General features: G+C 29.8%; 3 protein-coding genes and 1 pseudogene across 3 annotated transcripts in view; 3 read left to right on the plus strand and 1 right to left on the minus strand.

The window, feature by feature from the left end:
• Positions 1 to 14978, plus strand: part of LOC132935139 (uncharacterized) — a 494638-nt gene that overhangs the window by 61877 nt on the left and 417783 nt on the right. The gene's annotated exons all lie outside the window — the stretch shown is intronic.
• LOC132932988 (uncharacterized) lies at positions 3095 to 4408 on the plus strand. Its single transcript, XM_060999326.1, has one exon. It carries the CDS (start codon positions 3095 to 3097, stop codon positions 4406 to 4408), a length of 1314 nt encoding a protein of 437 aa, XP_060855309.1.
• Positions 5625 to 8959, plus strand: LOC132933888 (uncharacterized; annotated as a pseudogene).
• On the minus strand, positions 12183 to 13424 carry LOC132932989 (uncharacterized). Its single transcript, XM_060999327.1, has one exon. The coding sequence runs from the start codon at positions 13422 to 13424 to the stop codon at positions 12183 to 12185; it is 1242 nt and encodes a 413-aa protein (XP_060855310.1).

Here is a 14978-nt window from a genome sequence, read left to right on the forward strand (position 1 = left end):
TTAACCAAGATCCTGTTCTCCCAACATCACAATCTCCCAAAGTAATAAATTATTGTAATTCTTTAATGTTACTGTAGGTAATATATATACTTAAATAATTAGATTTTTAATATATATATATATATATATCATATAGGTGTATATACATCCTAGAACTACTGGAAGTAATAATGGTAATATAAAAAATATACTACAAAAGTCCCAAGAGGGAAATATGATAATAAGACTTTATGAACAAAATAATATATGCAATATGAGTATGAGAAGTAAAATGGTGAAGTTAATAATTTATTGATCATGAACTAAAAAAAAGTTTAAATGAGACATTATCTTCAGTCCAAATTCAACAGTTAGCAAAGGAGATTGTTGAATGTTTTGAAACAGAATCGGAATTCATTTATTATACACCATTTCAAAAAATAAATAAAAATATTAAATTAGCACGAGGTAAATTATGGGACCGTTACTGCAATGTACGAAAAGACATTCGGAAGTTACAAAACAGCTCTAAAGTAAAACCAAATACATTATACGAAACCATCGAAGCAAATGAAGGTTCTAATTTTTCCTTTGCATTATTTTATTAAAACACATTGTTTCTTTTTATTTAAATATTAACATTTTAGAATTGTTTTAAAAATAGTTTTGGATGATATGATAATTTGGCTAAGAAGTAATGATGAGCCGATGACTGTTGTACTAGACAAATGGGCCAAAACAAGTGATTATAGGTACAAGAAATTATTAGAGAGTGACCTAGAGCTAGAATATTTTATTAGTTATCCAGCCATGAGAGGTGTTAATGCGTGTCAGTTGGTTAGTATAAATTACAATAGGTAAATTAAACAAATTCTGAAGTTTTTAAAGTTTTGTACCTACTACTTACATAATGTGGATAGATTTTTATTTAAAATAGCCAATAGGTAAATTAAAACAATATGATTTGAATAATAGACTAAATTAAAGACTTTCTATGACAGGTACTTTTAATTGTCATCATTTTTCATTAGGTACAATCTTTAATTTAATTTACACTCTTTTATAATAAACTAATAAAAATTATAATTAAAAATTATTTTTGTTATCCTCTTAAAAACAATACCTAGTATATACGTAAAAATGTAAAAGCATACCTAAGTAGGTATATGTACAAACATATACTTATGTATTATTATATTTACCTTTTATAATATGATGAAAGATCAGTTAGAGGGGAAAAGTAAAATGATAATTTTTTAATATATAGTATACCTGAAACCTATATTGTATAATATGTAGCAGTTGCAGACTGCAGTTATAACTGTTTAAAGTATTAATATACCTACTGGCTACTATTTTAATAATTTAATTTAATTATAATGTTCGTAATATTATTTTAGATTGATTTGGATTTTGATCTACTTTTTCCAAATAAAGAAGTTGCATTTTATAACAGTTTCCAACATTTTTTATAAGTATTTAGAAAAGTGTCAAACTAAAATTGTAAAGGAAGTACAATATTTTAGCTATTTAGAAGTGCTTAGCAAACCAGAAAATCCAGGTAATTATATCTACAAAGATATAATATTTTTTTATGCAGGGTACCTAAATCTAACATTTTTTTTTTGGTTTGATGGCTAAGCCTACAAATCGAGAACTGAGGATACATCTATCCTAACCTAACCTAACTTAACCTTCAGATATACTATGTACCTATATAGATTTCTTTATTTGATAATTAATATTTTTATGTTTCTAATTGTAGACATTAATATAGCTGCATTATATATTCTTCCAAGAATATTTCAATCGAAAACAATTTGCTCATCTACGTCAAATGGTTCAAAGAAAAGAAAAGTTGAAAAGTGGAGACCTTCAACTGAAGAAATTGCTGATGGATTTGTTTGTTTTGCTAAAGTAATTGTTTTCTAATTTACATATACCTAAATATATACCCTCAATATCTATGTAGCTACAATATACTATACATAACTAAATACCTACTTAACAAAAATAATTTTACTATTATGTTTACAGTCTGCAACACAAATGAATGACATATATTGCCAAAAAGAAAACAAGGCTAAAAGATCAAACACTACAGTACAACCATATATTACATTTTTATGTCTAGACATCGAAAATCCTCTTAAGGTAACTGCATCTTATGTGATAATTAATAAGTACCAATTTAAAGTAGAAACACCTATGAAAGCAGTTGATCTGGCGTTTAAAAGTTTTTTTTCGTTAAACCTCAATTATCCGAAAGAATCTGAACATTTATGGGAATTTATCCAAAAATATTTTTATAATATTACCACCGATCACGACAAACGATTCACATCCACAAATATAATCTTAAATGATCTAAAACAATTTTGATAGTCATATTATTTTTTTTTGTCTATATAAAATACTATTTATTACATATTATCATATTTTTCAAAGTAACTTACTATACTCTTTTGATAATCTTATATACTGTTATATTATCTATAACATTTAAATTATAAATTATTAATATCTAGTGCTATACTATTGAACTTTAATTTTTCTATAACAAAATATGTTCATTTTTTAATTGTTATAATAAAATTACCTATTCTGTATTAGGTATCTACCTACCTACATTTAAACTGTTGCTTATATAAATTACATTGTACTGTTTATATCTAATTATATGTTATATGTTTGTATCATTCTTACATTAAAAATGCCTAAATGTTTTAAATGTTTATCAAATCTTGCAAATTTTAATTTATTATTTTTACATTTCAAAGTTTATCATGCAAACAATATAACATTTTATAAGTGCCTTGAAGATAACTGTTTAAGGTCTTTTAGTAGCCTAAATTCATTTAAAAAACATGTAAAATGTCATATTAACAGTTCTCCAATTTCACATGATTTGAATAACATTTCTAATAATGATCATTTTGACTTACCTGATGCATCTAGTATTAATATTATAAATAATAATGTATTGGATGAGTCCATCACCATTGTAACTGACAATGGTGACAACTATGAATCATTTGTTAATAATAAAGCAGTAGAATTATTGTCAAAATGGTATAACGAGTCAGGGTTACCAAGAAATAAAGTTCAAAGTATTATGAATGATATAACAACATTTTTAAATGATATAGTTCCTCCTTTGAAAACTGAAGTAGAATCAAATTTTGCTGGTGATTCCATAATACGCCTAAATGTTAAGTTTAATATTTTGTGTGATCCTTTCAAAAATTTAAATACTGAACATAAAAGATTTAAAGCATTTCACAGCTTGGGTACATTGATAAAACCACTTGGATCTATTGTAGGTTATAGACCAAATGATTCTCTCCAAAGAGGAGATGTGATTATTAAATCAATTCCTGTCAAAATCTATAGCGTACAACTAGAGAAATTATTTAGACAATTTTTTGAAGTACCAAATGTATATAATACCTTTTTGAAATATTCAGAAACTATAATAGAAGCCAATGATAATTTGATCCATAATTTTATACAAAGTCAAATGTGGAGAGATAAAATTTTACTCTCTGATAAAATATTAATTCCTTTTTTTCTGTATTTTGATGATTTTGAAACAAATAACTCCCTTGGAAGTCATGCTGGAATACAGAAGTTAGGAGCAATTTATGTAAGTTTGCCTGGTTGCCCTCCTGAATTTGCTTCTAAGTTAGAAAACATTTTTATGGTTTTATTGTTTAACACTACTGACAAGAAACTGGTAGGGAATCGGGAACTCTTCAAACACATAATTTTAGAAATTAATGATTTGGAGTCCAGGGGTATTCAGATATGTGTTGACAATCAAAATATTCAAATATATTTATCATTAGCTCTAATATTAGGTGATAATTTAGGCTTACACAGCATTTTAGGGTTTTCGGAAAGTTTTAATGCAAACTATCCTTGTAGATTTTGCAAATGTTCCAAAGCTGAATGTAATTCTTTAACACTCCAAGATACTTCTAAACTTAGAACAGTGGAAAATTATTCAATTGATGTTAACATTAAAAACTTATCCACAACTGGTGTTGTCGAATCTTGTATTTGGAATGATGTTACCTCTTTTCATGTTGTTCATAATTATTCTGTCGACCTCATGCATGACTTACTAGAGGGTGTTTGTAATTATGATTTAACAGGTATTTTAAGGCTCTTTATAATTGATTTTAAATATTTTAGTTTAGAGACACTAAATCAAAGGATACAGTATTTTGGATATGGTCCTACCGACATTAGAAATAGACCTCAAGCAATTTCAGAAAATAATTTAAAAAATAACAAGCCTTTAATGTTAAAGACTACTGTTAGTGAAATGTGGTGCTTAACTAGATATCTAGGTCTGTTAATAGGAGATATGGTTCCTAGAAATTCAGAAATCTGGCAATTATATATTGTATTAAATAAAATATAAGATATAGCAACATCACACAGTGTTGGACCTGAGTGTCCATTTATATTAAAAAACTTAATTGATGAACATCATCAATTATATACAAAATTGTTCACAACCAATTTAAAGCCTAAGCACCATCATCTATTGCACTATCCCTCTATAATGGAAAGAGTAGGTCCATTGATAAATATTTGGTCAATGCGTTTTGAGGCTAAACACAAGGAGTCAAAAGTGGCTGCACAAGCTATAACCAGCAGAAAAAATATCTGCTACACTTTATTTTTGAAAAACCAACTCAAAGTAGCTCATCGAGTAGCCAACAGTATTAATTTTAATCTATCTGCCCTATTTAAGATTGGTAAAACAATTTTTATTTCTGAGGAGGAACTAAAAAATATTTCTAGTGTCTTGAATGATGTTAGTGGTTATACATTTATTTCATGGGTTAATGTAAATGGTACTCATTATTCCGCTAACAATATGTGTGTTGTTATATCTATAAATAAAGTAACTAGTTTACCAGTGTATGGATTAATAAAGCATATTTATATTTTACCAGATATGATTCCTGTAGCTATTTGCTCTTTATTTTGTACAAATGGTTTTGACGACCATTATCAGTCATATGTTGTAAATAATACCAAAGAAATTGTAAAAATTAAAATAACCGAGTTACCATATAAAAAACCAACTAGTTATCATATTCACCCGAATGGTTTATTATATTATATTACATAGTGTTTTGTATTTTTTGTATTTTTGTATTTTTTTTAAATAATAAATAAATAAAACAACAATTTTTATATTATATTGTTATAATCCTACATATTTTTCCTATTACATGTATCTAAGGTATTGGTCACACTACACCCGATATCGGCCGAAAAACGTTCGGCCGAATATATTAATTCAATTGAATCTATTTATAATGGTCACACTAGTTCAGAATAATTCGGCCGTATACGACCGTTAACGGGCAAAAACAATATTATTTGTTTTTATCGGCCGTTTGAATCCGAAAATGGATATTTCCTGCGCATCGTCTACCAATCCGAAATAATACCAATATAGTTGAACAATTATTATTATTAGTATTATTATTCATTTACATCAAACACTAGTAAGAAGACGGTACGTCGTACGTCGATAGTTTTGTGTTTCATTGCCTGTGTTTTATTTAAAATACGTATCTTTGAATTTTGAAATAATGGTTGATTGCGAACGACTAATTAGTTTAGTTTTTGAAAGAGAACCTATATGGGATTCTACAAGCAAAAAACACCATAATAGAGATATAACCAGGAAATTGTGGCAGGAAATTGAAAAAGAAATGCAGGTCAAAGGTAAGTAAATATAAAAATGTAAATACATAAATTTAATTTGAAAATTAATAAAATATTGTAATTGAGATTATTGTTTATTATTATTATTATTAATATTGTGATGGTGGTAAATCTGAATTAAATTTGATAAATAGATAATAAATAAAATACAAATTTAGGTTATGAATAATTATATAATATTATTATAGGTACAATTTAACAATTGTTACTTTTATTTTATAGCTCCAACAGTTGTGAAATAATCTTTAAAAGTATCACGTATTATGTATGCTTCCGTTCTTGATCTGTTATTGCGTCTAGATACTGAATGTGTTTCTGAGTTTATAGTTGGGTCACGACGAACCTGCTCCAGTAGTGTTTCATCTATACCTTCTTTATCGATGATAATATTATGCAACAAACATATAGTCTTAATAACTATATCAACATGTTCCGGGTTCATTTGAAGTTCGGTTTTTAAACATCTCCATTTCGATACCAAAATTCCAAAAGTGCATTCAATCATACGCCGAGCTTTGCTCAAACGGTAATTAAATGTTTCTTTTGCCGAATCCAAATTTTTATCGAATGGATAGGGTCTTAATAGATACTCTTTCAGTGGATATCCTTGATCACCCAATAGAACAAATGGCATTGGAGTAGTTGTGTTCGGTAATGGTCTGTAATTAGGTACATTAAAGGATTTAGCTTCCAAATTTTTAAAAATATTTGATTCGGTAAATATTCCACTATCGCTCTGTCGTCCGTATGCTCCTATATCAACCGATATAAATTTATATTTGGCATCACAGACTCCTTGTAAGTGGACAGAAAAGTAACCTTTGTAATTATAAAACATCGAACCAGAGTTATTTGGGCATTTTATACGAATATGTTTTGAGTCAATACATCCAATACAGTTCGGGAATTTCCATAGTTTCTCAAAATCATAGGCAATTTGTTCAAATAATTCAGTGCTTGGGAACGGCATATGAATGCTAGAAAAAACCTCCCAAATAGCATTACAAGTCTCGTAGATAATTTTACCAATTGTATTATGGGCCATACGGAATGAAAATGACAACGCTCGATAAGATGTGCCTGTAGATAGATACCTAAAAAATACAAATAAATAAACATACATTTCCTTGAAAAAAAATAAGCAATTATTGGCAAAACAAATTAAAGAACTTCTAAAAGTTTCAAGTACCCAGGAATAATATGTTTATGGCAATACTAAATTTGAACTTGAAAAAATAAAAAATAATGATATACATTATGCATGTACATGCATATATAATATTATGTATTTTTAATGTTTAAACTGCTATTGTACTTAAAAATTTGTGTGAGAAACCTTGTATTACATTTTTAATAAATTTTTTTTGTAGTTTTAGATTCTGAGCGGAGCAATGAATTTATTGATTTAACAATGATGATGTGTGTTATTTATTTAATTTTTTTAAAAAAATTTTTGTGTGTGTATACGATAAGTATAGTCGAAATAATGTTTCGGTTTCAACTTCAGTATCTTGTTCGATGGGACCTTTTAAAAATTGCAATTTTGAGTATTTTATGTCTATGCAGATTATTCCACGAATCTACTCAAAAAAGTACATTTAAATGATTAAATCTTTATTAAATATTACGTAATTATTTATTTTCATGTGTGCATGCATTTATACATGTAATATACTTACATTATACTAATTGCAGATCACAATGGTTAGACTGAAAAGTTTTTATGATATAAACCAAATTATTTATTTTTTTTTTGATTGGTGGTGTGGAGGTAAATGTTTCAAATAAAAGAAATTTTTACTGGTTGTTTAATTGGCATTATCTATACATGATAAAATTCGATCAAAATATTATCATTTGTTTTGAACTGTTTAGGGACATTTTCAGTTTCCAATTTTATTAGTTTTTTTTTATAAATATCAATAAAATTTTATGTGTTGGGCCAAAAAGCCTTCAAGACTCCTGATATATTGCTACAATAGTATAGTTGAAAATATTAAAAATACATAGACATTATTTTTTTTATAAGAATTTGAAGTTCAAAATATTGACAATATTTATCAAATTTAAAATTTAATAATTATTTTGTAATTAAAAATTTATAAGATGTTCAAATTTTGTAGTTAAGGATTGAACATTTAAAACAAAGTTCTCCGTAGGTATAAGTAGTTATTTCCATAATCAAAAAATCTAAAAATATACACGAACACAGTTTTTTTTTTAGTTATTTGAAGTTTAATTTTGAACGAAATTATGTATTAAATAACCAAGAATAATGATTTTACTTATTTTCTAAAATTTTATAATATTAATTCAACTTACCGCACGGATGCCGTAAATAAAAACAACTAAGAAGTAATAAAAATACAAATATAATATAATATAATTATAATATGTATAAACATTTAGTAGGCTAATTTTTTTTTTTTTTACATAGGTGACATTTTAAAGACTAAATGGGCAAGTTTGAGAGATACATTTAGGAAAGAATTTAAAAAATTAAAACGTCCCACAGGATCAGGATTAGAAGAAGAAGCTGTTGAATCTCAGTGGAAATATTTTGAGTCGTTATATTTTTTAAAGGATAATATAACTCCTAGAAAAATGGTGGGAAACATAGTAGAACAATCAAAAACTCATATTGATGAACAAGAGAGCTTTCCAAATTCACCATGTAATTCGTCCATTGATGTCGTGAATGATTTTGATGAAACAAGTTTTTCTGAAAAACATACTGAAAATCCATCGTCTAGTATTTTATCTTTTGAAGAAGGACCATCATCAAAAAAAAAAGAAGGGAAGAAATGATGTGATGCAAGATTTACTAGCAATCGAAAAACAAAAACTTCTACAGTTCAATACGATACAGGCAAATTCACAAAAAAAAAAAAATGATGAAGATGAAGATTTTTATTTCCTTATGAGTTTGTTGCCTCGTTTAAGAGAAATACCAAAACACAGAAAGTTAGCTGTAAGGCTTAAACTTCAAAATGTTGTAATGGCAGAACAAACTGAAAATACCACTGGATCAAGTAATACTTTTACTCCTTCAACATTCTTTGTCAATTCATCGATTCCCTCATACTATATGAATCAGCCCGAATATTCTTCATCAAATTGCCAGTCTAATATTAAGAACACTATTCCTTGTGGTCAAACAAACTTAAATCCTACAGCTGTAGATAATACATGTTTATCTTCTTGGCAAAACATTAATAACGAATAAAAAAAAATGTATATTTTATAAGCAAGTTAATTTTTACTATAATATTAAAAAGGTATGTATTATTTTTTTTTAAACTGAAAGTACGAAACGTTGTTTTTTTATTAAGTTGTTCAATAAAAGTTGTTTTCATTATTTTATTCTTATCAATTTGTTCAATAAAACTTTTTTACTATTTTATACTGATCTATTTGTTCAATAACTTTATTCATGTTATATTAAATTTGTGTAAAAAAAAAAAACGTAATTATAGCCTCGGAAAATTATAATTATCTCATTTCATATTAGTTATTTTATATATTAATTGAAAAATATTAAGTAATGATTACCTATTAACAATAATACTAATACTAATATAAATAATAATATTTACCTTAAAGTTACTACAAGTCTTTCTTCTGGAATTATGCATTTTCTGAAACTGCAATACTTTTCTATGTATGGACGAATTTTTTCCAAAATATAAAAAAAGGTTTCAGGTGATACCCTCTTATATTCAAAAAATTTGATTGGCTGTTTTAAAAGTTGTGGGAAAAGCGTGTGAAATTCACCATATTTTTCCCTTTCTTCAAATATTCTGTTGACCCACCATTGCCTTTGTACTTTTTCACTGAACAGTAAATACTTTAGAACAGGACTGGTTTCCAAAAAATAAAGTTGGTTGATTACTTCCATTTCATACAACTACTGAACAACGAATGAGGCATATTACAATATATTCAAACGGATGTGTATATTCGACCGATGACGGGTGTAGTGAGACCAGAAAATTCGGCCGATAAATGAACCCGAAAAATCGGACGAATTTGACGGTCTCGAATCGGCCAATATCGGGCGTAGTGTGACCAATGCCTAAATCAACCATAATATTAATGTATAAGTATTTACATTATATATTTACTTTTTATTTTATGTGCATTAACATGTTTAATTGTCTATGCATATAAGTAGGATAAAAAAGAGAGTTCTGGAACCGCATCCTGCTAGCACATCCCTATACCTGATGGCACATCCCGCGAAGCCCGTTGCACATCCCACATACATCTATACACCTCTGCTCAACCCATATCACATACGTACACGACATTCCCACCGCTACCCCGCTCTTCATATACCCCCAACCATCAATCACGCACTTGTACAATATTCCCCCCGCCACTCTTCCTTATCGATTAGCCGCGGAAAATAATTTAAAAATTTTTTTTGCCAAACCGGGATTTGATCTCGAACCGGTCGCTTCCCAAACGACAACCACACCGCTGCGCAACTTGGTCGCTTATGATTACAAGGTATATTCTATCTCATTTAACTGGTGTTTACGACAATCGTTCACATACGTACGAGATGTATAATTTCCCCCACCACCACCACAACCACTATACCTTACAAAGGGCCGCCGCGAACGCGCGCGAGCCCGCCACCGCGTTATCATATCTATGTTATCAGTTATCACATCTATAAATACCTACATACGCACTTACGTACAAACACACATACATACATATATTATAATATAGTCTACATATAATATTCCACTGATATTTCTAACAATAAACATTCTATAATTTCCCCCCACCACCACCACCAACGCTACACCTTACAAAGGGTCACCGCGAACGCGCGCGAGCCCGCCACCGCGTTATCATATCTATGTTATCAGTTATCACATTGACGTTAGCATAATCTTTAAATGTTTTCGCACGCATGGCATTCGAGAATTATTACAAAAATGTTTTCCGTTTGTAAACGTAAACAACTTTAACGAACATGTAGCTTCCTGCATAGCATACAGAAATATAATACACACACACACACACATAAACGCACATTCCTTTGTAAACATCATCAGCGTTAACAGACTTGTAGCTGCATGCATTACCACGATAACTCTGTAGGGACTATTCGATGTCCCCCCACCAATTAATATTTAATATAATCGTCTAAGAACACAGTTACACTTCATAAAATCAGTCGCTCTTCATCATTCCAAGTGTCTACATCGCTCCGAGTGTCTACTCCGCCCGTGTGCTCGTCTCGTATTCAACGTTTAAATCATAATTATTTTTCAGTGTTTAAAATTAAAATGGCTGGTCCAATCGAAAATATGGCTGATATTTACAAGAAAACTTTTAAATATACTCCACCACCACCCAACCTCATCGATTGCAGTAATCTAACCATCGACTTCACAGCTCGTAAATTTTTAAACATTGGGATAGATCCTACCGATGAATTCAAAACCGTGATTCATATTATAACATCTTCGCGGTATGTAAATATTCCTATCGATTTTCTACAAAGTATATTCAGACTTATGGGGAACATTCTATCATTCATACTCGATCGTCCAGAAAAATACAAACGAAATTTATTTTTGGATAACGACGTAATTTCAATGTCTAGTATGACATATCACTCGGAGAACACACTTGTTTTAGAATCAAAAATTCAAGACGGATGTCGAGTTCTGTTAAATCGCACGGATCTTTTGACCTTACAAGATTTAGAATACACCATTTTTGAGATTATCAATAGAAAATCTATTATAATTAAACCGATTGTAATACACCAAATTGATCTAATCGCTTCATTCTTAAAATCAAACGTAGCGTTAGAAAATTCTAAGACCGATATGAGAACTCATGTGAGGAACATCGATAATAATTATCTTTCAATACATGTTATTGGCGAGAACGACTACATTTTCACAAATCAACTAAAATTATATGCAACTGATTCTATCGTTCAAAAATGGATGGAGAAAGTAAAAAAATATGAGGTACTAGCAATTTTCCTTTTAGCTTATATTATGTTATGTTAATAAAATATTTTTTATTTACAGGGATACAATGACGAGTGTTCCATAGCTTTTTCACCACAATCGTACTTCAGTTCATATCCGCAGGTAATAATCATTTTTTTAAATCCGACATAACATATTTTAATTTTAAAAAAAATTACAGGGAAATCCAGCACAAGAGAGCCACCTCGAAAACATTCAGGAAGGACGTTCGGAAAACGATGGGCCATTTGGACCACAATATAATTAATTTTTCTGTATTATTATTTTTCTTATTGTGTAAAATAAAAACAAGCGTGATATTTAAAAACAAGTTTTTTTTATTTATTAATAATAATAAGGTTACAATATATATATATATATATATATATTTAGCATAAGGTTACAATATTTTACATAAAAGGAAAAAAAAAATTATATACATTTTTACAATTTTCTAACTTCGCCACTAAACGGGCTATAATTTATAATCTGGTCATGTAATATTAAGCAATACGCTGTAGTTTTTTCCGGAATAACTGTATCAGTTTCAAATTCAATACGTAGGTCTACGGTTGACGACTTCACATTGTCGTTTTGACACGATAAATCAACAACGATGATTGGTGAATAGTTTTGAAAAATATGTTTTGACAATAAAGGTTCACTATACTCTTTCTCATAATATGATTTTTGAAAGTCTGCATAGGCCTTATACAGTATACTAGTTATATTATTTTTAAAATCAGCACGAAAGTCTTCATATGGATACACTTCAGAATTTAAGTGAACCTTAAGATTTTTTAGTTGACAGTGATCAAAGCGTCCAGCGTCTATTTCAATATTTTTTTTTCGATCTGTTTGTAATCCGAATAACACAAACCTCGGTTTTTCTAACAAGTTGCTGGACTTTACCGTCCACGAATGTGAGGTATTTCTAGGGAGAATAGGATATTCGCAGAGATCCCAGGTTCTGAACGCACATGATAGTGTTTTACATGAATCTACCACTTTTATCAACCTTAATTTTTCTTTATCACTAACTCTGATAATAGGCATTTTCCACACCACCCTAGTAAGTTCAATTGTAATTTTTCTATTTTTTGAGACTGCTTCGGTTGCGCCCGCGCCAACAACGTGTATCGCATCCAGGTCGGTAGATGCGCGATTTAAAATCAGCTGTTGATTACAATTAAGTAAAATTTTTTTATAGTCTTCACAAAATCCGAATAAATGTTTTAGAGGGATACACCCGGTAAATACATTGTTGCTCATAAAGTTTTTATTATCTTCACCATCCATCGCCGAGTCCCAAGCAGCGTTCTCCAACGTATTCAAATCGTTTGGAGTATACGAACAATTCAAGCAAGATGCAACTCCAGGTGTTTTTAATTTTTGAATTTCTATTCCGTTTATTTCATAACGCATTTCAGAGAATAAAAATGCCAATCCATTATTTGAAAAACGTACATCTCCCACTGCATCGGGCGGTTTATTTACTCTCCCCTCTATATAAATATAGCTTTCACATGGTAGAGTGTATGCATCCATATTTAAAACACTTATCCTAATTTCATCGTTATTCGATAAAGACATGTTTGAGTATGGAGTGAACGAATGATAATGCTTTTGTGTTATTTTACACTCATCGACATAATCGACCCCAACGTCTAAATACGAGTCGTCCATAATTATTTTTTATACTTGCAACGAACGTAGAAAATTTAAATTATTTTTCGTGAGCTTGATCTCGCCTTTTTTCGGTCTAGATGTTGACTTCTTCACGACAGTCGGTAAACTAACTGGTTTTTTGATTGTAGATCTTTTTATATTAAACTTTAATGCCATTTCCACTCGTTATTTGTAATCGAATCGTAATTGGTTCACCGCGCAGATTTATTAGACAATCGTTCTGATCTTTTAACACGATGTATACTCTAGATATTGAAGTCGTATTGAGAGCATAAAAAACTAGATGTCTAGGTACTTCGATGATTTTATAACCTGGTGGGACAGTTGGATAAAGTTCATGTATGATCTGGCTCGGTGCTCCATCACAGAATGAACCAGTAATCAAGTTGCACTCTACTTTTATACTATTGATTTTCATTATCTTAACTGTACTTTCAGATTCATGATTAATACCAGAAGTGTATAAATAATTTCTAAAACCCAATAACTTCGCTATACTATTCTCAACTGATAAGTCTACGTCATGACTACACGAGACTATACACTTTAATGTGGTATTGTTTGCTTTTAATTCAAACCAGTCGATATAATCGGGCATATTTTTTTTTATAACAGTCTCTAAATTTTCAAACTCATACGAGCCTGTGGGTATAATAACTTCCTCTCTTTGTCTAATCATATTACGGAAACCGATAGTATTGCAACCGGGTTCAATGTTCGGTATCGAATTATTTGTCTGTAGACTCAAAAGACATATTTGTGCTGTGCTTTCTACTTCTAGCGGTGGAAAAATGTCGCATGACAATTCACTCGAGTTCCCGTTTAACGTTATCGTATACATGATAAAAATTTTAAACACAAGTGTCCACAGTTTGTAGTATTATATTTCTGCTCTCTGCTGTAATTGAAATTTATGTCACATCCGTGAAAATATCGTTGTACTTCTAATGGAGGTGGTAAATTTCCAAAACTGTCATAATATTCAACTTGATTTCCGATTTTTCTATACGCTACCCAGTGAGTACCTGTACCGTTTTCCGTATCCAAGTTAACAATCGCTGATTCTACTCGTTTACGACGTACGGGTAACCTATCTCGAGTAAACACACCGATGAAATGAGGTATTTTATTCAAACGTGCAAATTTTATAAGTTCGAAATCGTACAGCGCTCTTCTGGGTAACGTAGTTACTAGTTTTTTTATTTTTTTTAGTTTTTCTAGTTTTTTTCGTTTTCAAATCCCCTCCACTTTTATATGGTGCAAGATATAGACTTGATCCGATTTTATACGAGTTACCTTTATACGGCGCGATGTATAATCCGCCGCCCAAATGAGATTGCGTATTTCTTTTAAATTCATTCGCAACCTTGACAACGTTGGCAACACCGCCACTCAGTGCTCCTAGTGCTGATAAACCGGCGAAAATCGGGATTAACGGCAACACTCCACCCTTTTTTGGTATTGATATAACCCTTGGAACTTTAGTCTTTTTATTTTTAAATGTTTTTCGTGCGACGGTTATACACTTTTTACTTAATTTCATCAGGTTTT

This window comes from Metopolophium dirhodum, chromosome 1 (assembly GCF_019925205.1).
Source record: "Metopolophium dirhodum isolate CAU chromosome 1, ASM1992520v1, whole genome shotgun sequence".
Lineage (NCBI taxonomy): Eukaryota > Metazoa > Arthropoda > Insecta > Hemiptera > Aphididae > Metopolophium > Metopolophium dirhodum.

What these genes read in the sequence shown, in the direction of transcription:
- LOC132932988 (XM_060999326.1), top strand. Translation starts at nt 3,095, where the DNA reads ATGAATGATATAACAACATTTTTAAATGATATAGTTCCTCCTTTGAAA.
- LOC132932989 (XM_060999327.1), bottom strand. Translation starts at nt 13,424, where the DNA reads ATGGACGACTCGTATTTAGACGTTGGGGTCGATTATGTCGATGAGTGT.